The sequence below is a fragment of the Pan paniscus genome, chromosome 3, assembly GCF_029289425.2.
Source record: "Pan paniscus chromosome 3, NHGRI_mPanPan1-v2.0_pri, whole genome shotgun sequence".
NCBI lineage: Eukaryota > Metazoa > Chordata > Mammalia > Primates > Hominidae > Pan > Pan paniscus.
In genome coordinates, this window is record NC_073252.2 from 120,091,684 (window position 1) to 120,116,032 (window position 24,349).

The 24,349-nt window shown below is 34.6% G+C and overlaps 1 protein-coding gene across 8 annotated transcripts in view; it reads left to right on the forward strand.

Annotated features, from left to right (window-relative positions):
- BLTP1 (bridge-like lipid transfer protein family member 1) overlaps positions 1-24,349 on the forward strand; it is a 212,504-nt gene that overhangs the window by 149,452 nt on the left and 38,703 nt on the right. For 4 of the 8 annotated variants that reach the window (XM_008969477.4, XM_024928495.4, XM_008969480.4 and 1 more), the window contains 11 exons: positions 2,858-3,043; positions 3,937-4,105; positions 6,011-6,222; positions 7,328-7,526; positions 11,676-11,735; positions 13,519-13,745; positions 14,789-14,919; positions 16,184-16,307; positions 22,446-22,555; positions 23,249-23,339; positions 23,869-23,931. In XM_008969477.4, the coding sequence (XP_008967725.3) occupies positions 2,858-3,043; positions 3,937-4,105; positions 6,011-6,222; positions 7,328-7,526; positions 11,676-11,735; positions 13,519-13,745; positions 14,789-14,919; positions 16,184-16,307; positions 22,446-22,555; positions 23,249-23,339; positions 23,869-23,931 (1,572 nt within the window). The remainder of the gene's footprint in view (positions 1-2,857; positions 3,044-3,936; positions 4,106-6,010; positions 6,223-7,327; positions 7,527-11,675; positions 11,736-13,518; positions 13,746-14,788; positions 14,920-16,183; positions 16,308-22,445; positions 22,556-23,248; positions 23,340-23,868; positions 23,932-24,349) is intronic. The other 4 variants (XM_003816409.5, XM_055111802.2, XM_055111801.2 and 1 more) reach the window with 1 other exon arrangement.

The window sequence follows — 24,349 nt, forward strand, 5'->3', positions numbered from 1 at the left end:
CACACCTGTAGTCTCAGTTACTTCGGAGGCTTAAGCAGGAGGATTGCTTCAGTCTGGAAGTTCAAGGCTACAGTGAGCTGTGGTTGTGCCACTGCATTTAAGCCTGGGCAACAGAGTGAGACCTGTCTTAAAAAACAAACAAAGACTATATTATTTTAATAGAAAACTTAATATTTCCAATATTTAAGATACTGGTGTTCATAAAAGTTATTTAATTGTATTTAATGTATTCAATCCATTGAATACTAAATTTTAAATGTAAAATATCAAAATGAAACATAATGGGAAAAAATTGCTACTAACATGAGAAATTAATGTTGCCAGTTTTATCAGTTCATTAGACATATCCTATACAGGCATACCTTGTTTTATTGCACTTCGCTTTATTGTGTTTCACAGGTATTGAGGTTTTTTTATGAATTGCAGGTGCCATTTTTCCAATAGCATATATTCACTTTCTGTGTGTCATATTTTACTAATTCTCACAATATTTCAAACTTTTTCATTAGTATTATATATCTGTTATAATGCTCTGTGATCAGAAATCTTTGATGTTGCTACGGGAATTGTTTAGGGGCGCCAGGAGCTGCACCAATGTAGGATAGCAAACTAAATCGTTAAATATTGTTGCACATCTCTCACTTTCAATCAAAAGCTAGAAACGATTAAGCTTGGTGAGGAAGATATGTCAAAAGCCAAGACAGGCTGAAAGCTAGGTCTCTTGCGCCAGTTAGCCAAGTTGTGAATGCAAAGGTGAAGTTCTTAAACGAAATTAAAAGTGCTACTCCAGTGAACACAGGAATGATAAGAAAGCCAAACAGCCTTATTGCAGATATGGAGAAAGTTTGAATGGTGTGGATAGACCAGCCACAACATTCCCCTAAGCTAAAGCCTAATCCAGAGCAATGCCCTAATTTTCTTCAATTCTATGAAGGCTGGGAGAGGTGAGGAAGCTGCAAAAGAAAACTTGGAAGCTAGCAGAGATTGGTTCATAATGTTTAAGGAAAGAACCTGTCTTCATAACATAAAAGTGCAAACTGAGGATCAAGCTAGAATAATTGATGAAGGTGGTTACGCTAAACGACAGATTTTTCCATGTAGCCTTCTATGGGAAAAAGATGCTAGCTAGGACTTTCACAGCTAGAGAGAAATCAATGCCTGGCTTCAAAGGACAGGCTGACTCTTGTTAGGGTCAAATGCAGCTGGTGACTTTAAGTGGAAGCCAGTGCTCATTTACCATTCTGAAAATCCTAGGGCCCTTAAGAATTATGCTAAATCTCTGCCTATGCTCTATCAGTGGGACAACAAAGTCTTGATGACAGCACATCTTTTTACAACATGGTTCACTGAATATTTTAAGCCCACTATGGGTCTACTGCTCAGAACAAAGAGTCCTTTAAAAATATTACTGCTCACTGACAATGCACCTGGTCACCTAAGAGCTCTGGTGAAAATTTACAAGGAAATTAACGTTTTTATGCCTAACACATTTCTTCTGCAGCTCATGAATTGAGTAATTTCAACTTTCAAGTGTATGATTTAAGAAATACATTTTGTAAGGCTACAGTTGTCATAGATAGTGATTCCTCAGATGGATCTGGGCAAAGTAAATTGAAAACCTTCTGGAAGAGAGAACACTTTGATTCATGAGAGGAGGTGCTAATATCAACATCACTAGGACTTTGGAAGAAGTCGGTTCCAACTCTCATGGATTACTTTGAGGGACTCAAGACACTTCAGTAGAGGAAGTAAATGCAGACAGGGTGGAAATAGCAAGGGAACTAGAATTAAATGTGGAGCGTGAAGATGGGACTGAATTGCTGCAATCTTATGATCAAACTTGAATGGGTGAAGAGTTCCTTCTTATGAATGAGCAAAGAAATTCTATCTTCAGATAGAATCTACTCCTGGTGAAGATGCTGTAAACACTGTTGAAATGACAAAGGATTTAGAATGTTCCATAAACTTAGTTGATGAAGCAGTGGCAAGGTATGGAAAGGATTGACTGTAACTTTGGAAGAGGTTCTGCTGTGGGTAAAATGCTATCAAACAGCATCATATGCTACAGAGAAGTCTTTCATGAAAGGAAGAGTCAATCAGTAACACAAACCTCATTGTCATTTTATTTGAAGAAACTGCCACAGTCACCCCAGACTTCAACAACCACTACCATGATCAGTCAGCAGCCATCAACATCAAGGCAAGACCCTCCACTAGCAAAAAGATTACAACCCACTAAAAGCTCAGATGATTGTTGGCATTTTTTAGCAATAAAGTTTTGTTTTGTTTTTGAGACAGAGTCTTGCTCTGTCTCAGGCTGGAGTGCAGTTGCATCATCTCGGCTCACTGCAACCTCCGACTCCCTGGTTCAAGCTATTCTCCTGCCTCAGCCTACTGAGTAGCTGGGATTACAGGCACACACCACCAGGCCCATCTAATTTTGTATTTTTAGTAGAGATAGGGTTTCACCATGTTGGCCAGGGTGGTCTCGACCTCATGACCTCAAGTGATCTGCCTGCCTCAGCCTCCCAATGTGGTGAGATTACAGGCATGAGCCACCACGCCCGGCCAAAGTGTTTTTTAAATTAAGGCATGTACAATGTTTTTTAGACATAATGGTATTACACATTTAATGGACTGTAGTATAACCTTTTATATGCACTGGAAAACAAAAAAATTTGTGTGACCCACTTTATTACAATGGTCTGGAACCAAACCCATATTATCTCCAAGGTATGCCTGTTCATGGTTTAAAACACGACTATTTTATTTATCATATACTGAAAGACTACATTTGAGTAGGTATATGTTGTTGATTTAAGATTCATTTTTTTCCTCCTAACATATAATCTGCTAGGGTATTCAAGTAACGGCCACTACTCCATCAATGAGAGCTGTAAGATTTGAAACTGGATTGATTGAACTGGAACTTTCTAACCGACTTCAAACCAAAGCTTCACCAGGAAGTAGCAGCTATCTGAAACTGTTTGGCAAATGCCAGGTGGATTTAAATCTGGCATTAGGACAAATTGTCAAACATCAGGTGAGTACAGAATATGTTGATGTTAGAACTATGGCTTTTAAATTTTGCACATCAATTTTAACTACTGTAACTTATGTATTATTATATTTACAAAAATATTTAGTTTAATTTCCTAAAGTTTCTGATTATAAATTCAGTGAAAACTCATTTACCTTGGCATTTCATTGAAAATTGTAGCCGCATATTGTTATAGTTTAGTGCAGATGCACTCACATAAAACTTAATCCAGTATCTTCGTAATCATTTGCTTGTAATTTTTTTTATTTTGCTAAACATTTTTTATTTCAAAGTCTTGTGCTAACATTACTCAGTTCTTAAAATGTTAAGTGTATACCTTTCCTGTAGAATATTAGCAAGTTCTGCATATAGTAATGTTAAATAAAGTTAAAAAACAGCAGTTAGATTCTCTATTTTATAAAAATGAATGTTCACAGCTTATTGGAGATTTTTTTTGTTTTTATTTTGCCAAAAATTATTATGTAGATTTTAATCTTTTTTCCTCTTTGAAGAACGAAGTAGAAAAATGCCAGTCACAGTTTCAAAACTGAATCGCTGCATTAAAGATACGAGGAAAAAATGAACAAAAATTTCTTGTCATCTCTTAGAGGTTCTAATTATTCTGAAATATTTAATACATTGCCATTTAGAATATGGACCTCATCCTAACTTTTATATAAAGTTTATCTATGACTTCATATTTACTTCTTGCATGGCTATTTTGTATATTAATTTCAAGTGTTTATGGTACAGAGTATAAGGAATATACATTAACAGCTGAATTTGAGAAAAATGTATTGTAGTTTTTTTGGTGAACAATACCATTAATAATGTTTAGTTTCATATTAAAACTTTTTCCATTATTTTATTTTATTGAGCTTTAAATTTTATTTTAGGTTTATGAGGAAGCTGGTTCTGATTTTCATCAAGTTGCCTATTTTAAAACCAGAATTGGATTAAGAAATGCCCTCCGAGAAGAAATCAGTGGTTCTTCAGATAGGGAAGCTGTGCTTATTACTTTGAATAGACCAATTGTTTATGCACAGCCTGTGGCCTTTGATAGAGGTAAGATAAAGTCAATCACTACTATCCTCTGGGATCTAGGAATGCTTTGTTAATGCTAGATAAGAATCTTGTAGTTTACTGGTGTAAATGCTTGACAGCTAAATGGTTCCTAAATCTGAAATGTGTGTATCCAAAAAAAAAAATCTTGCTTTTTCCCTTCAGTTTTTAAAAGTTATTTTACATTTTAAAGTTATTTTGTCTTCTGGCTGGATAACATAAGAGTGTCTGCTTCAGATTATGTAATTGTAATGCTGAATTTTTTTGTTTTGATAATTAATGCACCCGTTTGTGTTTTGGCACTGTGTTTATTTTTATATTCTATAAACATTTATCATGTACTGCCTAGAAGTGGAATACAAAAATAAACAACAGTATCCCTGCCCTCAAGGACCTGTCAGTCCAGTGGAAAAGAAAACAAAGTAGACTACACAGTGGAGTCAGAGATGTGTTCTTGGTTCTGAGGAATTCTCTACCTTTGCCTATGCTTCTTAGAGGAGAAACTAATTCTTGATTTGACTTTGAATTAGGAGTTCACCAGGGAGATAAGGAAATGAAATTTACTTTTATATCCCAGGGCCTAGAACAGTCCCTGGCATACAATAAGAACCAAATAAACATTGAGTGAGAGAGAATAAGAATGAATGTGTTTAAACACATAAGTCTAAGAAAATATAGCAGTAGGTTTCATAGAAGAAAATAATGGGAAAGAAGGCTGAACAGGTAGACAAGGTCTAATTAATGTGGATTGGGCAAATATATTTGAACTGTATTTTAGAAGTAATGAGGAGCCATTTAAGAAGCCATTTAAGATCTTCATCAGTGATGGACATAGGCTAGTAACAGAATCCTGTTAGAAAATTGCCCTTTTGGCAGTGTTACAGATAGCATTTTATTTTGCTGAATCCCATGTACATGTTTTTCAGTTCTCATTTTACTGACCTCTCATCAGCTTTCATCAGCTTCTTAAAGTATTTTGTACCCTTGGTGTCCTTGACACAAAACAGGTTGAGTGCTGGTTTTCCAAAGTAATTGGGACAGGAAGTGTTTCAGATTTTGGATTTTTTTCAGATTTTGGTATATTTGTGTATACATAATGAGATATCTTGGGGCTGGGACCCAAGTTTAAACATGAAATTTATTTATGTTTCATATACACCATATACACATAGCCTGAAGATAATTTTATAAAATATTTTAAATAATTTTGTGCATGAAACAAAGTTTTGACAGCATTTTGGCTGCAGTCTCACATGAGTTCAGATGTGGAATTTTCCACTTGTAGCATCATATCAACATTCAGAAAGTTTTGGGATTTTGGATTTCGGATTAGGGATGCTCAACCTGCATTTGCTGTTCCTCCTACTTCTCTGGCCTCTCCATCTTTATGTCCTTTTTACAGGCCCCTCCATCTATACACTGCTGTGAAATCAAGGTTTTCCTTAAGGTTTGTTTCTGTTTAACAAACTCAAACATCTTTGACTTTTCTCTGTAAATCAGATCCTTTTAATGGTATGTTCCTAGCATTATGTACCTTAAAGAATTTTAAAAGAAGTAACAGCTCTACAGATGAAGTTAAGCACCATGTCTGTTTTCATTTGTTATTCCATCCCAGTATCTAACATATAATAGGCATTTCACAAATAAGTTAGAGGGAATGAACAGACCTGGATTTTCTTCTTCCTTGTGCCATTATGTGGTTGCCTGCTTTCTGTTTTATTTTTTCATTTGTTATTTAAAAAATGGTGACTATATGTCCTCTTAGATCTTTCCTAATTCTAATGCTACAGTTTTCTGGGTGTAATTTTTATTAAGCAACAGGATTTTGCAGCTTTTGAGTTTTACTTAACATATAGATTTACAGTGTTGATTTTAATTTTCTTTCTGCCCTGTCTTAATTATCAAAAGCTGTGCTGTTTTGGCTGAATTATAAGGCTGCCTATGACAACTGGAATGAACAACGAATGGCTTTACATAAGGATATTCATATGGCTACAAAGGAAGTAGTAGATATGCTACCTGGTATCCAGCAAACATCAGCCCAGGCCTTTGGGACTCTTTTTCTCCAGCTCACTGTCAATGATCTGGGAATTTGCCTACCTATCACAAATACTGCACAGGTACAAAAAGTCAAGTCATATTCCAGGATTAAGAGCCAGGCATTTCTACATAACCATTTCTAAGTATTTAGAATATAACAGTACATTTTTCAGTGTAACAGTTTATAACTGTTTAGTAGGTAGCAAGTAAGATTGAATTCCTTCAACCATTACTCATCTCAATGTATTAAATCTTAATCTCATGGGACTTTTCTCTGAAGCACTCTTATATGCTTCAGAATAGTGATAAGATTGATACCCACCAGATAACTCTTAATTTTTACCTTCATAAAAAGAAGCTTAGTTTCAGAATCATTTTATTGTTTTCTTTTTTAACAAGGAAGTCATTGGTATGGACTTGTTTATAAGATGGAAATAAAAGGACATTTAAGAATACTGTTTAATAAACTTAACCTGTAATAGAATAGGGAATTCCAAAATGCTTTTATACTGTAATATTTAATGGGAATGAAACTTCAAAGCAGTGTGCACATAAACCAGGAATTTTCTCTTTGCAACTTAAGACCAATTTTCAGGAATATGTAACTGCATGCACATGTGTGTATGAGAGAGAGAAAAGGCTATGAACACCTGTCAGGCCAAGAAGCAACAGTTATTAACAATAGCATATAGAGATCTATATTTTACTGTTACAATTTACCTTAATAACTTGTAACCAGTTGTTGAATTAATTTATCTTTTAGGATTCTGTTTGGTAAGACAGTGTTAAGAAAAACTTCAGGTTGAGGATGGGTGGCATTGGTATGTTTGTGTTTCAGGAACTGAAATATAGTAGTTTTTTAATAGCATAATGGGCACTGCCTAGGAAGGCCATAAACACCACAGGTGGGTGGCATAGTGAGAGCATCTCCCCACAACTAAAAGAGAGGCTTGAGATAGAAATGTAGATAGCCCTTTGTATGTTAAGTAAGAAAAAAAATGCACATGGCAAGTACATTTCACTTAAGCAATTTAATTTTTAAAAGGCATCTTTCTAAGCTGCTCTTTAATGAACATATCTAGGCTTGACCGTTTCTAGATTTCTATTCCTATGAATCCTGTGAGGATTTCTAAGTTTAAAAAATTGTCAACTTTTGTCTTATTTCTTCTTTAATATATTTTGCAGTCTAATCATACTGGAGACCTTGACACTGGTTCTGCTTTGGTATTAACCATTGAAAGTACTCTCATCACTGCGTGCTCTTCAGAGTCTCTGGTTAGCAAAGGGCATTTCAAAAACTTTTGTATCCGTTTTGCTGATGGATTTGAGACATCATGGGATGACTGGAAACCAGAAATTCATGGGGATTTAGTGATGAATGCCTGTGAGTATCTTTTATTTCTATATACAGTTTAGAACTTAAAAAATAAAACATTAAGTCTCCATTTGTGAAATTAAAAGATGCTTAGATATAGCAAATGTTTTTAGACTTTGAGAAAGAAGGGCTATTTCTAGTTACAGGTAACAAACCATATTCGTGAAAAACTACAGCATTGAGTAGTTTTGGTAAGTAAACCAACCAGGCATTCTTTTTGGTACTATAACATTTGAATGTTTACACAGTCCCTGATTTTTCCTGTAATTGATCCATGTTTGACCAGATAAAGCATTTTTGACCTGTCGGAATCTTGAAAGAAAATGATAAATGTGCAATATCCAACTCACCATAAAACACAGAACAGGTTGTAAATAGCCAGGACCAGGAACGCCAGCCTTAATTAATATTGACGTGAATAAATCCACATGTTCAAATTTGTAGGAGTGCAGAGTGTAACATGAATTCCTGCAATTCCATAATATTCAAGGTTGGGTATAACTAAAGCTGTGTTTATAGGCCATATTGAAGATACGGAATTTATTTGTATATATTTTTATATTTTAAATATTATAGCAGAGTTGGTAAAGCATCATTAATCTTAATAATAAAGAAAAATTATAAATAAGGAGTGAACTAAAATTCCTCAATCTTGTAAACTAAATTACTTACTTTTTAGAAAGCGGTAGCCCATTGTTTATGTAATTTTTTCCTCTCTCCACTAGAGGGAAATCTTTCTACTTCCCATTTTCTTTGAGGAATGGGAAAATTTCTATTATTTTTACAAAAATTGAAGTTTTAGCATTCAAAATGAAAAAGTATTGGTTTTAATGTGTAGGGAAGGAAAAATATCTTTTCCTACTACCCTTTTAGGCTATTTGCTGGGGCTTGTGTAATAAAAGACCAATTAATGAGAGAAAAGCATACAGGTTTATTTAATATGAGGTTTTTTTGTGACATGGAACCTTCATAAGGAAATGAAGATCCAAAGAAATGGTTAAACCTGAGTATTTTTATGCTAGGTTTGATGAAGAGTAGAGAGTTGTAGAGCAATGTGAGAAAATAAAAAGGGGTATGAGTTAAGCGTAGTAAACTGGGGGAAACTAACCAAGGTCTGTTTGTTCAGATTCCTCTCAGTGTCCCTCCACTTTGGAGATGAGGATGCTCCTTTCCTCTGGGTATAGGAAGGGCATCTCGCACATGTGGTTCATATGACCTACTTCAGAAGAAAGTCAAAGTCCTTCCTGCATCTGCTGCTTCTCAAATTGCTTCAGTTTAAAATACCTTCCATATGACAAGGTGCCATTTTAGAAGGCAGTGTGTACTAAACCCCATCAAATACTTTGCATTTAGATAATTATAGGTAAAATACCAGTACTTATTTGAAATACTTCAGGTTACTGAGAAGACTTGATATGGAAATACTCATGCCTATTATCCAAAAGACCAATATCAGCCTACAACAGAAATCTTTATAGATTTATTATTTTACACAATAGTTATACATGGCTTTTTTAAAATCACTAAAACATATCTTTTTTTTTTTAATAAAAGACAAAAATAAATTTAAACTTAGTGATTTTTATTAAGGTGACAGCTTTACCATCATTGTATTTATTAAAATAAGTAGAATATATTTGGAAAAAAAGGAAGTAAACCATTTCCTTAACAGTTTATCTTAAAGGGCAAATGCATAAGATATAAAATGAGAAATACGCTCTGACTCAGAATCAGAAACATACATTAAAAAATGAACAAATAATTTAGCACCTCAGTATATATTCTGTTAATACAGAACACTAACATGCTGGTAATCATGATACTCAGAATAATTTATTTTGGGTTTTAGAGGGGACTAACTGACATGCTTCTGTAACATGCTTATTGTTTGGGTTTCTTGGGAGGGGGCCAGAAGGAGATAAGCAGAGTAGTTATGTAATTGACATATTTATAAAACTTCCAAATGATAAAATGGACAAATTAGTTTACTAGTTTATAGTTTTTATTAGTAATAAGTATACCTCAATATTTTTGAACAAAGGTGATGTGTATAGGGCAGAGAAATAAGGAATGTTAGGATTATGCCTTAGAATTTTTTTAACAGGTCATTTTTAAAACATACTCTAAAAAAAAGGTGACCCAGTAAAATTTCTTCTCTAGGTGATAATGTTTATTGAGAAATGCATTAAAAATTAGCAAGGACAGTCTATAGGAAGAGTTCAAAGAACGATTTAAGTAGACAGTAAATATTAGGACAATATCATGAATGTGTATTTAGACAAAATAAACCATCAGAAGTTTAGATGTCTGCAAGCTCTCTGTAAAACCTAGGTAGCCTTTGGTCATCAGAGCAGAAAAATTACCATCCTGCATTCAGCCTAATGGTTGCTCCAAGTCATCATTCTGTCTGTGATACAGAAACCACGGGTATTATGGGGAAGAGACTAGTTGATTTCTTAGTCCTCATTTTCAGGATTCAGATCTACATCTAAAAATCGTAATATTCCTTATTAATTCATCGTGGCTCTATATTCTATGAGTTTATATATTCATCTTTTAAGCTTAATGTTTTTGTTGCTTTTTAGAGACAGAATCTTGCTCTGTTACCTAGGCTGGAGTGCAGTGGTGCCATCATAGCTCACTGCAGCCTTGAACTACTGAGCTCAAGCAATCCTCCCGCCTCAGCCCCCCAAGTAGCTGGGACCACAGGCACATGCCACCATACCTGGCTAATTTTTAAATTTGCTGTATAGATGGAGTCTCACTATGTTGCCCAGGCTGGTCATGAACTCCTAGCCTCAAGTGATCTTGTGGCTTTGACCTCCCAAAGCACTGGGATTATAGGTGTGAGCCACCACACCTAGCCTTTAAGCTTAATTTTTAAAAATTCTCTACTACTCCTTGGGATAGGAAATCCTAAAAGTTTTCTTCTCCCTTTTTATTTACTAATTCTTCCTTTCACTTGGCCTCAGTTATGTTATTCAGATTTCAAAGGGTTTTCTTTTCATTCTAGCATTCTTGGATTTGAAAGGGTAATGTAGGTCTTATTGTTCAGATTTGTAACCATGACTACAAAGGTGAATTGGGTGATACTCCAAAATCAAATCTAGTTATTTCTTAATTAGAATTTGTATGTGAGACACAGGTACTATACAGTTCAAATGTATAATTTAGATGTTAAACTTATTGGCAGTCTTCAAAAAAACATAATAACAAGTAGATCCTCTCTCACAAACTAAGTTGTAATATTTCTAAGTTGGAAAGATTTTTCCCTTTTGAAATTTTTCAAAGACAGAAATGTAATACCAAATTACCTAAAATATGAATAGTAAGCTCAAATTTAAGTAACATTTGAATACCAATTTAGGATTCTCAGAGTGAATTACAAAAGGACATTAAAGATATATGTACTCTGGAGTTTAAATTGATATTTAGTTTCTTCTAAGGATGACTGAGGAAGGTCTTAATTCTATGTTTAGAGTTTACTTTGTTTAAAAGTTGTTTCAACTTTCACTGTGTAAAATTGTTGAATTTAATTAACATCTTTTTTGAAGCTGAAGTTACCAGATTAAAGCCAGTTGGTAGTAAATGTTTCAAAGTTAAAGTAGATATATTCTGGAGATAGGTCCATGATCTTGAGATTGACATCATAGCCTTCAGCCATTTTTTTTCTCATAAAATGTTCCATGTCAAAAGAGAAGGTAAGACTGATGAATCATGTGTCTGACCTAATGTGGCAGCTCTTAGTTACCAAAATTCTATTTTAAGTCATTTGCATTCTCAAAGTGCCATTCATTTATGATAACAAATTGTCATAGCATCCTGGATATTAGTGGATAAGCCATCTAGAGGTTCAGAGTTGGCCAGGTGTTGTCACTCAAATAAGGAAATCACATGCAGAAAGTAAAGCTAAAACTGCAGTTAAATTATTTAAATCATAGAATAAAATATTGTGAAATATTTTATTTCACAATAAGAATCGATCTTACAAGTCATTAAGATAGCCCTTTCATTCCAAAGATTAAGAACTAAAATCTAGGAAGGATAGTAATCCTCTTTGTATTTAGATAATAATCTTGTGTGAAAAATTAAAGAGTGCAATATATAGTCACAAATGTATTTTTATTGAAAACTATTTTTGGGGTGATTTTTGTACAGGTGTAGTTCCAGATGGCACCTATGAAGTATGTTCAAGAACTACAGGACAAGCAGCAGCTGGTAGGTTCACATGCAGCATTATTTTATGTTAGATAGAATTCTGCCTTATTTTAATGGCAAGAGAATCTTTTGGCTAAGCTAATTCTGGCGTTCACTAATTTAAAAAAAAACTATTTTGTATTAGAACATTTGTATTTATTTAACAATTATTAATCAGACACCGTGTGTTTTTATATATATATAAATATACACATATATATATACTACAAGATGTTTTAGAAAAGATTAAAATGAATAAGATATACTTTCTATCCTTCATACTTTTAAATTTTTACAATGTAGTTAAGGCACATATAGCAAAATTACATTGAAATATGTGATATGTACAATAAAACATAAAATTCCAGTTGCTATTGAAATGTATAAAAAGAAGAGAATATTTTCAAATATGGGAGAATACTGGGATCAGAGAAAACTTCATGGAGGGACAAACATTTAAACAAGCACTCAAAGGACAGGATAAATCTTTCTTAAGCAAAAACTGGGAGATGTGGGCCAGGGAAAATTCAGGCAGAGAGAATAATGTAACACGAATCATGATGTTAAAGCGCAGTATTCACATTTGTCCAATTTAGCTAGAATAGAGTTATATAAAAAAATAAGGTGGAAAAATGTTAAATGCCAAATTAAGGAGTTTGATTTGGTGGGTAGTGAGTAGGCTAGCCATTGAATGTTTCTGAACAAGAAGGCAAATGACGACACTATCAAAGGAACACTTTCAAAGATTAGAGGGCAAAAAAGCCTAGGAAATCAGTTAGGAGGTAACTATGAAAGTGGTAATGTGTCTTGACTAAGATGATAGCACAATATAAATTTTTATTGTTTTGCTTGTTATAAAATTGGACAGGGACAGGGTGAGCTACAGAGATACTTATTTAAGGGCTCTTAAAATGTTGAGAGAGGTAGAAATTGATTAAGGTTAGTAGATTGCCAGTCTCTCCTTACCATTCTGTTTTCCTCCCCAAGCCTAGCCTTAGTGCTCATCCTAAGTTACCTTAGAAAGCACCAAGGCCTAGAGTCTGACAAAGAACTGGAAAAGTTAGAGAATTTTCAACTGAGATCACAAATAAATCTTTGTCAGGACTTTTAAGTGACAACAACCCACTTAGACTAGATTAACCAAAAGGGGATGCTTATTAAAAGGATATTTTCAGACTACAGTTAAACTTAGGAATGGTTATTTCAGGGAAGAGAGGGAACCAGGTCAATTCAGGAGCCCTTAGGAACTACTAGAACCAAGATCCCAACTGTCACCAAGACTCTTTGTAGCTCTTGTCTTTGCTTCTTTGCTCCCCTCTTGGCTACTTGTTTTTCTTCTTCTTCTAACTTGTAACCTCTTTCTTATACATGGCAAGAAACACTGTGGAGTCTCGTTTCTCCACCCTCAGTCATTAGAGAACGACCAACCTTTCCTCAAGTCCAGGCAAAATATCTTATTTTTCCAACTTTGACCTTCACCTGGACCAATTACCTAATTAATTCTGTCTAATGAGCTAAGGTCATGGCAATTCCTACTATAGCTATAGGATGGTGGATCAACTTGGGGTCAGGGAGTGAACCTGTAGTTCATAGGGAAAAAGAAAATAGGTGCTATACAGAGGAAACAGTAGATGCACACTGTACACATAGAGAAATCAATCCTGTAGTCTGATGTTTCTGACAAGTTTAGCAGTGAAAGACATTAGTTATTATATGTGGCCATCATCCATTTTATTACTTTGTAAAGTTATTTCAATTTCTATACCCAGGACTTAACAAAAATGCAACTTCTTTATTTAAACAGAAAGCAGTAGTGCTGGAACCTGGACACTCAACGTATTGTGGAAAATGTGTGGGATTGATGTTCACATGGATCCTAACATTGGCAAAAGGCTTAATGCTCTGGGCAATACTCTTACAACACTGACAGGAGAGGAAGACATAGATGACATTGCTGACTTAAATTCAGTGAACATAGCTGACCTGTCAGATGAGGATGAAGTTGATACTATGTCTCCCACTATCCATACTGTAAGTAAACTCACTGTTAGAATTTTTCAGGATTGGCTTTTACCCTGAGACAGGGATATTTTTTGTTCAGTGTTATTTAGTATATTATAGTTGCTATTTGTGGAGGAAGAGAAGGGAGTGGTGGTTCGCTGTGTCTACATTTCATAATACTGTCTTTTAATCGAGTTCTGTGCTACATGTTGACTGTCATCCAACTTGTGCTTTAACCTATAGGTAAAATAATAATATTAAAACTGAAGTGAGTAGGGAGTGGGGCAGGGTGGGGAATGGGAAGAAATTGCTAACAGGTATGAGGTTTCTGAGTGATGAAAATATTCCCAACTAAGATTTTAATGATGGTTGTACAACTTTGTGAATATACTAAATGGGTGAGTTTTATGGTACGTGAGTTATATCTCAATAAAGATGTTCAAGATGAATTTCAAAGCAAAGTGCATATACAAAATGAAATGATACATTTTAAAAATACGTATTTTCATCTATACTATACATTCTGTAGTTTCAAGTTATTTTGTGGCAAAAAGAAACTTATTCTTTGATTTCATTCTGGTATTGATTTTTAAAAATTATTTTCAATATCTTTTAACTATTATACAATGAAATAGTTTTGTTCTTGGGAAGAAATTTTTTTAAATTTAATATTACTGTTTATTACTTAGAGTTCAGATGGAAGTTCAGTAAGTGGAGATGGCCACAAACTCACCTTTGGGCAGCGACTTGTAAATCACCTACTAGGCCTGACACCCCCAAATCAGCGCCATTCTGTTCCTGCAGAGTATCTGTGTGACCCAGAGATGTGGGGCTCCCCTCAGTCTAGCCAGTCCCATTTGAAAGCATGCAGAGCACACTCATGGGGAAACGTAGGTAGCAACTAAATAGATTCCTTATGAAATTGAAGGGATTTAAATCAATGGAGAATTCCAATCTTAATATAGATGGTTTTGATTCTTGCATGCTTTGATTTAAGGTGTTAATTTTGTGATAGTATAGATTTGCTGTGTGACTTGAGGGTGGTATTGACAGATACACTTTTGACTTTTCAGGAAGCCACAGATTATCGAAGACAGGCAGCATCTGCTAGCCAGCCAGGAGAACTTAGAGGAAGAAAAATTATGAAGCGTATAGTGGATATCAGAGAACTGAATGAACAGGCCAAAGTAATAGATGATCTGAAGTATGTACAATGATTTTTAATTTAATATAATGTTCCCTAATTTTAGAATCATAAGATGTTAAAAGTGGAAGAAACTGTATTTGGTCTAATACAAACTCTTTAGTTTATCTGTGATATCACCAGGGTCCAGAGTTGTTTAATAATTTGGTCAAGATTATACACTCATTAGTGATAAAGTTAGGCATGAGGCTGGGCATGGTGGCTGATGCCTGTAATCCCAGCACTTTGGGAGGCCGAGGCAGGTGGGTCACCTGAGGTCAGGAGTTCAAGACCAGCCTGGGTGACATGGTGAAACCCTGTCTCTACTAAAAATACAAAAATTAGCTGGGCGTGGTGGTACACGCCTGTAATCCCTGCTACTCGGGAGGCTGAGGCAGGAGAATCGCTTGAGCCCGGGAGGAGGAGGTTGCAGTGAGCCAAGATTGCGCCATTGCACTCCAGCCTGGGTGACACAGCGAGACTCCATCTCCAAAAAAAAAAAAAGGCATGAAATCCTAGTGCCCTAGTGTTTTTCACAACTTATTTCTGAGCACTTTATGACTGATGGTTCATATCACATATAGGTATCTTTACATGTGTATTTACTCATATGTATCTTCACAGGCATATATAAATAAATCCATTAATCTTTATCTGTTGCCTGCTGGATATTACTAAGTAATACTTCTTCTATTACAGTAAATATTCTTGTTGCTAAACTTCGCAATTTTATTTTCCCAAAAGGTAATGGTCATGCCTCATCTTTTCTAATCTGCATATACTTGTACTGGTGCTGTTTTTTTTTTAAACAATCAAGGACCTTACACAACTATATGCATTTTTTGTCTGAAACTTGTCTGTAAGTTATCATGCAGTGATTCACATTTTCCTGTTGACTTACATTACAATTTGAGTTTTGGTCTCGGGAAGAAATGACTTGAAGCAAAATATACCTTTCCTCCAAAATCGTACCCAAGGCTTTTATTATATGTAGAATTTTACATCCAGACATTTTTTTGCAGAGCGGGTCTATGGTTTTCATGAGATTGCCAAAGAGACTCTTGATGCAGCAATGGATAAGACACATTTCCTCAAACATTAGAGAGAGATGTTTTTTGTTTTCTTAACAGTTCGCCAAATATGAGTGTTAAGCTTATTGAGGGTTTTGGCTTGTCTGTATATAATCATCTTTGGTATTCTGACAAGAATTAAAAAGGAGCAAGTAAAAAATCAGTCTTACTTTGTTATTTATTTACAATAATTGCCATATTTGTTTTGCATCCAGAAAATTAGGTGCAAGTGAAGGAACCATAAACCAGGAAATTCAACGTTACCAACAGTTAGAATCTGTGGCTGTGAATGACATTAGAAGAGATGTTCGTAAAAAATTACGGAGGTCCAGTATGCGGGTGAGTTCTCTTTTTTCTTTCAATGCTGGTGACAAAACCACCTGATTTTTTCCTATCATATCTACTGCGTACCAGGTACCATCTAAAGCACGTTACATGTAATCACCCATTAAATCCTAACAACAAACTTAGGAGGTAGCTTGTGTTATTTTCCTATTTTAACGATGAAGAAACTGAGACACAGGTCAAGTAATTTGACCAAAGTTATACAGCCAGTAATCCTGGGGAAGACAATAGTCAAACCTAGGTTGTAGGACTCGATAGTCTATGCCCTTAGACACTGTGTTTTGTCTGTCTTTCATGAAATCACTCTTCTTTTTAGTCTCTAATGTGAACTCTGCAAAAAATGTGAAAAATTTTAAGATGTCTGTTCTTCACCTATCCCATTCTCCCAGGTCAGAATTTACCTGTCAGCTACTGTGCATTGTAATGCACTTTATAATCTTTATTTTTTGCAGGTTTAGTCGGTCCCATTAGAGTTTGAGTCTAGGAGTAGAAAACTTTTTTTAAAAACCATTTTGCCCTTTTGTTGCTTCATTTTTTAAATTAAAGGTAACTTGTTAAGAGTTATCGATTCACAAGTGTACCCACCTGGGCCTGCTGCTTTTTGTTTTGTAAAGTTATTAATCCAGTCCTTTAATAAATGCAGGCCTATTTGGATTGTCTTTTTCGTCTCTCCATTTTAGAAAATTGTATGTTTCAAGGAATCGGTTTATTTCATCTAGGTGATCAAATCTGTGGGCATAGATTTGTTCACTGTATTCCTGTGTTCTTTAAATAGCCATAGGGTCTGTTGTTGTATACCCTCCTTTATTGCTGATGTTAGTAATTTGTGTCTTTCTTTTTTTCTTAGTTGTCCTGGCTAGAGGCTTATCAATTTTATTGATCTTTTCAAAGAACCAGCTTTGGTTTTGTTGATTTTTCTCTATTGATTTCCTGTTTGTTTTATTTCTTCTCTAATTTTTATTATTACTTTTCTTATGCTTAATTTGGATTTAATTTGCCCTTTTTTTCTAGTTTTCTAAGATAGAAGCTTAGATAATTGATTTTAGATCTTTTCTGATGTATGCATTCAGTTCTATAAATTATCCTCTAAGCACTGCTTTTGCTGTGTCGCACTAATTTTGATGTGTGTTTTGATTTTCTTTTATATTTTAAAATTTCTCTTTAGATTTTTTTCTTCAACTCACGTTCAGGTATCTTTCTGTTGTTGATTTCTGGTTAAATTCCGCTGTGGTCTAAGAGCAGACATTTTATGATTTATAATTTTTTTTTTTTTTTTTTTTTGAGACAGAGTCTCGCTCTGTTGCCCAGATTGGAGTGAAGTGGTGTGATCTCGGTGTACTGCAACCACCACCTCCCGGGTTCAAGCAGTTCTCTCCCTCAGCCTCCCAAGTAGCTGGGATTACAGGCACCCACCACCATGCCTGGCTAATTTTTGTATTTTTAGTAGAGACGGGGTTTCACCATCTTGGCCAGGCTGGTCTTGAATGCCTTACCTCGTGATCCATCCACCTTGGCCTCCCAAAATGCTGGGATTACAGGTGTGAGCCACCATGCCTGGCCATGATTTATAATTTTTAAAAATGTATTAAGTTATGCTTTTTGGTCCAGAATGTGGTCTCTCTCGGTGAAAGTTCCATGTGAGCTTGAGAAGAATGTGTTATTCTGATGTTGTTAGATGAAGTTGTCTGTAGGTGTTGATTATATCCAATTGACTGATGATGATGTTGAGTTCAACTATGTCCTTATTGATTTTTTTGTGTGCTAGATATGTCCATTTCTGATAAAGGGTTATTGAAGTCTCAAACTGTAATAGTGGATTCATCTGTTTCTCCTTGCATTTCTCTTAGTTTGGGCCTCACATAGTTTGACACTCAGTTGTTTTGTTTTTAAGAAATAGGGTTTCACTCTGTTGCACAGGCTGGAGTGCAGTGGTGCAATCATAGCTCATTACAACCTCAAATTCCTGGGCTCAAGCAATCCTCCTGCTTCAGCCTCCCAAGTAGCTGGGACCACAGCACATGACACCATGCCTGGCAGGATTTTAAAACATTTTTTTGTGGAGACAGGGTCTTGCTATGTCTCAAACCAGTTTGAGGCTGGTCTCAAACTCCTGGCCTCAGGCAATCCTCCTGCTTTCGACTCTCAAAGCACTAGGATTACGGATGTGAGCCACCATGCTCAGCCCACTTTGTTGTTAGGCATGTACACATTAGGGATTGTTATTTGTTCTTGAAGACTAGACCCCTTTATCATTTCATAATGCTCTTCTTTTTCTTTATACCTGATAATTTTCTTTGCTTTGAAATCTGCTCTGTCTGAAATTAATATAGCTATCCCTGCTTTCTTTTAATTAGTGATAGGATGGTATATTTTTCTCAATCTGTATACTTTTAATCTATGTGTCTTTAAATATATATGCTTAAATATGTATATATAAGTGGGTTTCTTGTAGCAACACATTGTCAGATCTTATTTTTTAATCCACTCTGACAGTCTGTCTTTTAAGATCATTTTACACCACTGACATTTAAAGTGATTAATGATAGCTTTGAATTAATATCTACTGTATTTGTTACTATTTTCTACTTTTTGCCTTTTCTCTTTGTTCCTGTCTTTGTCTTCTCGTTTTTCTGCCTTTTGTGGTTTTAATTGAGCCATTTATATAATCTCATTTTCTGTTTTTTCTTAGCATATCAGTTACACTTCTTTTTTTACTTTTTCTTTTCTTTTTTTTTTTTTAGTGGTTGCCCTAGAGACTGCAGTCTACAGATGCTTCTCGGCTTATGATTGGGTTACATCCCAATAAACCCATAAGTTGAAAAGTCAAAATGACTTATGATATCTTCAACTTATGACAGGTTTATCCAGCTTGAACCCCATCATAAGTTGAGGACTGTACTGAATGTTACCTCTTTTGTGCCATCATAAAGTCAAAAAATCGTAAGTCAAACCATTATGAGTCAAGGACCATCTGTACACGTATAATTAATCCAAGTCTACTTTCAGTAACACTATACCACTTTATGGGCAGTGGGAGTACCTTAAAACAAAATAATCATAATCCCTCCCTCCTGTCTCTTGTATCATTACTGTCATTCATTTCTCTTATATTTAAGCATATATAAGCATATATATAAATGCGTGTGCACATATATACACACACATATATACACATGCACACACATTTATACATACATGTGCACATATACATGCGATTTATATATAGTCATACATTATTGGTATTAAATGTGTGCATGTGTATATATGTGTGTGTATATATACACACACTCACACACATGTGATATATATAGTCAAATACATTATTGGTATTATTTTGAACAAACTTACCTGTTAGGTCGATTATGAATAAGATAAAGGTTTTACCTTCATTTCTTCTTTAATGCTCTTCCTTTTTTAAATAGAGATCTATATCATTTTCCTTCTCTCTATAAAACTTCTTTTAACATTGCTTGCAAGGCAGGTCTGCTGGCAACAAATTCCCTCAATTTTTGTGTCTGAGAAAGTCTTCGCTTTTCAAGAATAATTTTGCAAGGTATATGATTCTAGGTTATTGGGGTTGTTTTTTTCCTCTCAACACTTTAAATATTTTACTCTACTGCCTTCTACCTGGCATAGTTTCTGAGGAAAAAGTCAGGCTTTTTTCATTATCTTTTTTTTTTTTTTGTAGTTTGATAATGATATAACTACATGTAATTTTTTTTTTTTTTTGGCATTTATCCTGCTTGGTGTTCTTTGAGCTTCCTCTATCTGTGGTTTGGCATCTGACAACAATTTGAGAAAACTCTCAGTCATTATTGGTTCAGATATTTCTTCTGTTCCTTTCTCTTTCCTTTCTGGTATTCCATTACACATACTTACACATTTTGTAGTTGTCCCACAGTCCTTAGATATACTGTTTTGTTTTGTTTTTTTAGTCTCTGTTCTGCTTTTCACTTTTTGCAGTTCCTATTGATATATCCTCAAGTTCAAATATTCTTTCCTCAGCCATGTCCAGTCTACTAATAAGTTCATCAAAGTAATTCATTTCTGTCACAGTGTTTTTGATTGCTAGCATTTCTTTCTGGTTCTTAGAATTGTCATCTTTCAACTTACAGTGTCCAGCTGGTCTTGCATGCTGTCCACTTTATCTGTTAGAGCCCTTGGCATAGTAATCATAGTTGGTTTAAATTTCTAGTCTGATAATTCCAACATCCCTTCTATGAGGTTCCGATGCTTGTTCTGTCTCTTTAGATTGTGTTTTTTGCTATTTGATATGCCTTGTAATTTTTTATTGATAGCCAGACATGATTTACCAAGTAAAAAGAGCTGCTGTAAAGAAGCTTTAGTGAGGTAATGTTAAGGTGTCAGGGTAAGAGAAGCATTTTATCATCTTTTAATGAGCCTATGCCTCGGAACTGTGAACTTCATGTTTGTCAGTTTTTTCCTCCCAACTTAGATGGACCAGTATGGATAGAACTGACTGCATTGGTATTGTATTTCCCTTCCCCAGGTCAGTTATACTCTGATAATATTCCCACTGGTTAGGCTCTGGTTAGCTAATTTCTCCTAAGGGCATTTTTTCTTATTCAGAAAAAGAAAGTACTCTTAGTGTTTTTTCAAAATGTTTCCTTTTCCCTTCCCCGTGTTGGAAGCCTAGGGGACTTTTCTCCTGAGGGGATTTTTTTCCCCTGACATTTACTGTGGGAACCTGGTGGAACTACTGAAAGGCGATTTCACAATATTGCAGGGGCACCAGTGACTGGGTCCCCCTGGAGTTTTTAACTCTCAGACTTGTCTGCACTGAACCTTCCAGCAATTCTTCAATTACAGTTCAGGTGTTCCTACCCCAGTGTTGGTTCCTGCAGCAGTTTTTACTTGTGCATCTCTGTCCTGGTAAGCTGTAACTCACTGTATTTACTGGTCTCTTTCTCCAATGTGAGGGACAGAAGTTGTCCTTCCTTGTCGCCTTTCTTACAGCTCCAAGAACAGCTGTTGATTCTTAAGTTTGTTCAGCTTTTTACTTCTTGTTAGGATGGAATGGTGACTTCCAAACTCCTTACATGTGAAACTGAAAACAAAGTCTAAAAACTGCTTAAAAAGAAAAAAAAATTAATTGGTTTTAAAATTTTTTAAACCAACAGAGAACCCTCTTTTTTTTTTTAACCAGGATGAGATTTTTAGGTGGTACCCCAACACATGAAAAACATATTAAATCAGAGCTGCAGGTGTCAAAGGAAAGGGGAAAGTTTGTTGCAGGGTTCCAGGAGCTATTGGCTTGACCTGCCCTTCCTTGATCACTTCTTAACTCCCAGAGAATATAGTTTGAATACTGCTCTCCAATTTATTTGTCACTAGTCTCTGATAGTAATAATGGATAGTGAGATCTGTAACATGTAATTTTATATTTTAAATTTTTGCTTTCTACACAACAGTCATACAATATAATTAAAATATTACTTGTGTCCTGTTACAAGTCATATTTGGTAATTGACTGTTAAAAATAAAACTAGATAGAATTAGGGAAGTTGTTAAAACATCTGCATTCTTAACACATCTCATTCCACATATTCCCCTCAATTCCCATTATCCATCTTAGACTCCAAAACTCCACTGTATTAGAATCTTTTAACTATCTAGCACCATCACGAGTTTCTAGAAGAGGGACTTAGAGACAGGGAGAGTGTTAAGTCATTAACACTCTTACTTTCCTTTGTTGTAATGAAGAGTCCTACAAACGGGATGCCCTTGGAGAAAAGTGATATTTTGTCTCCACTGCCCCGAACTTAGCTTTCTCCCAAAACTTTAATTCTCAGTTTCTTTCTCCATTCTTAATTTTAAAATCATTTCCTTTCTTCTCACAATGTTTCTGTACCCTCATCCCTGCCCCCAAACTTTCTCTTTTCTTCTTTTTTCTCAGGTCAGCTGGTGGCTCCTGTTTTCATTGCGCCTCCTAATTGGTGTTAGAACCAAAGAATAGCTGATTCCTCCTCTATTTTGACTCATATTGTTAAGTAACATTAAAGTCCCCTGGGGAAAACAACTTATTTAATAGTAGAATATTTTCTTTTATTTGAAGTCAAATACAGTAAATAATCACCTATAGTCACCTTTTTTTCTCTCCCATTTCGTTAGGCTGCTTCCCTAAAGGATAAGTGGGGTTTGAGTTACAAACCAAGTTATAGCCGATCAAAAAGCATTTCTGCTTCTGCAAGACCACCTCTTAAGCGAATGGAAAGGGCAAGGTAATATATATTTCAGCCATTGAAACAAGTAATAAAATTGTTGACTCTTTTACCAAGGTCAACTACTTTTTTATGTTCTAATTATAAAATTAAGATAACAAAAGTTAATTTTATTAGTAAAATAGCAATAACAGTGGATACTGTCAAACTCAGAAGTTTATTTAAGGAATCTCTCATCACATTTATAACCACAATGCAGTAAGTGCTTTTTAGTAATGAAGTACGCTGCTATTTAGACAAGTTTCTTTTTTATTTACATAAAACTGTGGTTTAGAAGGATAGACAAGTTTTATGCGTAAACTTATAGATTATCCAAAGAAATTAAAAGGTGCATACTAGTAGCTACTGCTCTAGATTTGTCAGTTTAGAAAAGGTATAGTCACACAGACATTTAGCATATGAAAAAATGGAAATTTTACATTTTATTGAAGTGAATACAGTTTTAATAGTAAATCAGCACTATAACGTAAGAAGTATAAATTCTTTTTATATGATTTAGTTTTAGAAAAATCTTGAGTTAACCAAAACATTGACTCTTTTTTATGGGATGCTAAAGGTTAAGAGAAAGTTCAATCCTTTGATTAGGTAAATACTTACAAATAAAATGTCATTGCCATTAATCAGACTTTTATAAAGTCCAGGAATTTTTTTAATGAGAATATTAGTGTTTTATAACTTTATATTTACTTGCAGTTCTCGAGTAGGAGAAACTGAAGAGCTCCCAGAAATCCGTGTGGATGCAGCATCTCCTGGACCTAGAGTAACTTTTAATATCCAGGATACAGTAAGAGATATATAATTTGTTAGAGATATACATTGCTAAGTAGTTTTTACAAATTACAAAATTATGGTATTATACTATTTCAAAATACTGATTTCTGACTATAATCAAAGTATGGTGATGACTGAACTGTGCATATTACCAAGTAGTGGGCACTGCCCTTATAACATTTTCTGAGAGCCATGAAGCAGGTGTTAGTATTTTACATTTTACATGCACAATAAAGGCTCCATAACTGCTTTCTCTTAAGTAGAAAGGTTTTTGTTGAATAATTTTTCTTTCAAGTGAGAATCCATATTAAACTACATCTTACACAAATGTAAACGTGGAATATTGATACTCATTTATGTATTTTATTTATAGATAGCAGAAATTAGAAGGAAGAAGATCAGCTTCAAAATTGTATTCTAATTTCATAGCATATTAAACATTATATTAAAATGTTTATTTTGTTTTTTGTGTATTTTAAGTCATTGTTATTTTTCATGAGTTTTTTTTTTTTTTTTTTACTTTTCTCATTATTTTAATTAAGTTGAAAAATACAGTATGGGGAAGTACACCACAGTCCAGCTGTCCTGGGGAAGGGTATTTTCAGGTACTTACTAAGAACAATATAAATTTTGCTTTAAAACTAATCAACCACACTGAAAATCTACTTTCAAAATATCTTCCTCTCATTTCAAACTTAACTTAGACCTCAGAAATATTTTACATAATGGTTTAAGACTGTTTGAATCTCATAACCTCTTGCATGCATTTGTCTTAGTTTTTACTTCTGTGTAGTTTAATACTATTAAAGACTAAATCAGCTAATCAAATCAATTCAACCAAATCATAAAAAAACTACAATTTATTATTTCCTAATCCCTAAGTGAAGCAGTTTTTCCTTATATTCAACTACAAAATGAATTTTTTCATAAACAAAGATCAGTTCAAACTAGAATTAAATTTAATTCATAACAAACATTAATAATTGAACATTCTTTTGAGTCACTGGTGTAAAAGAACATTTA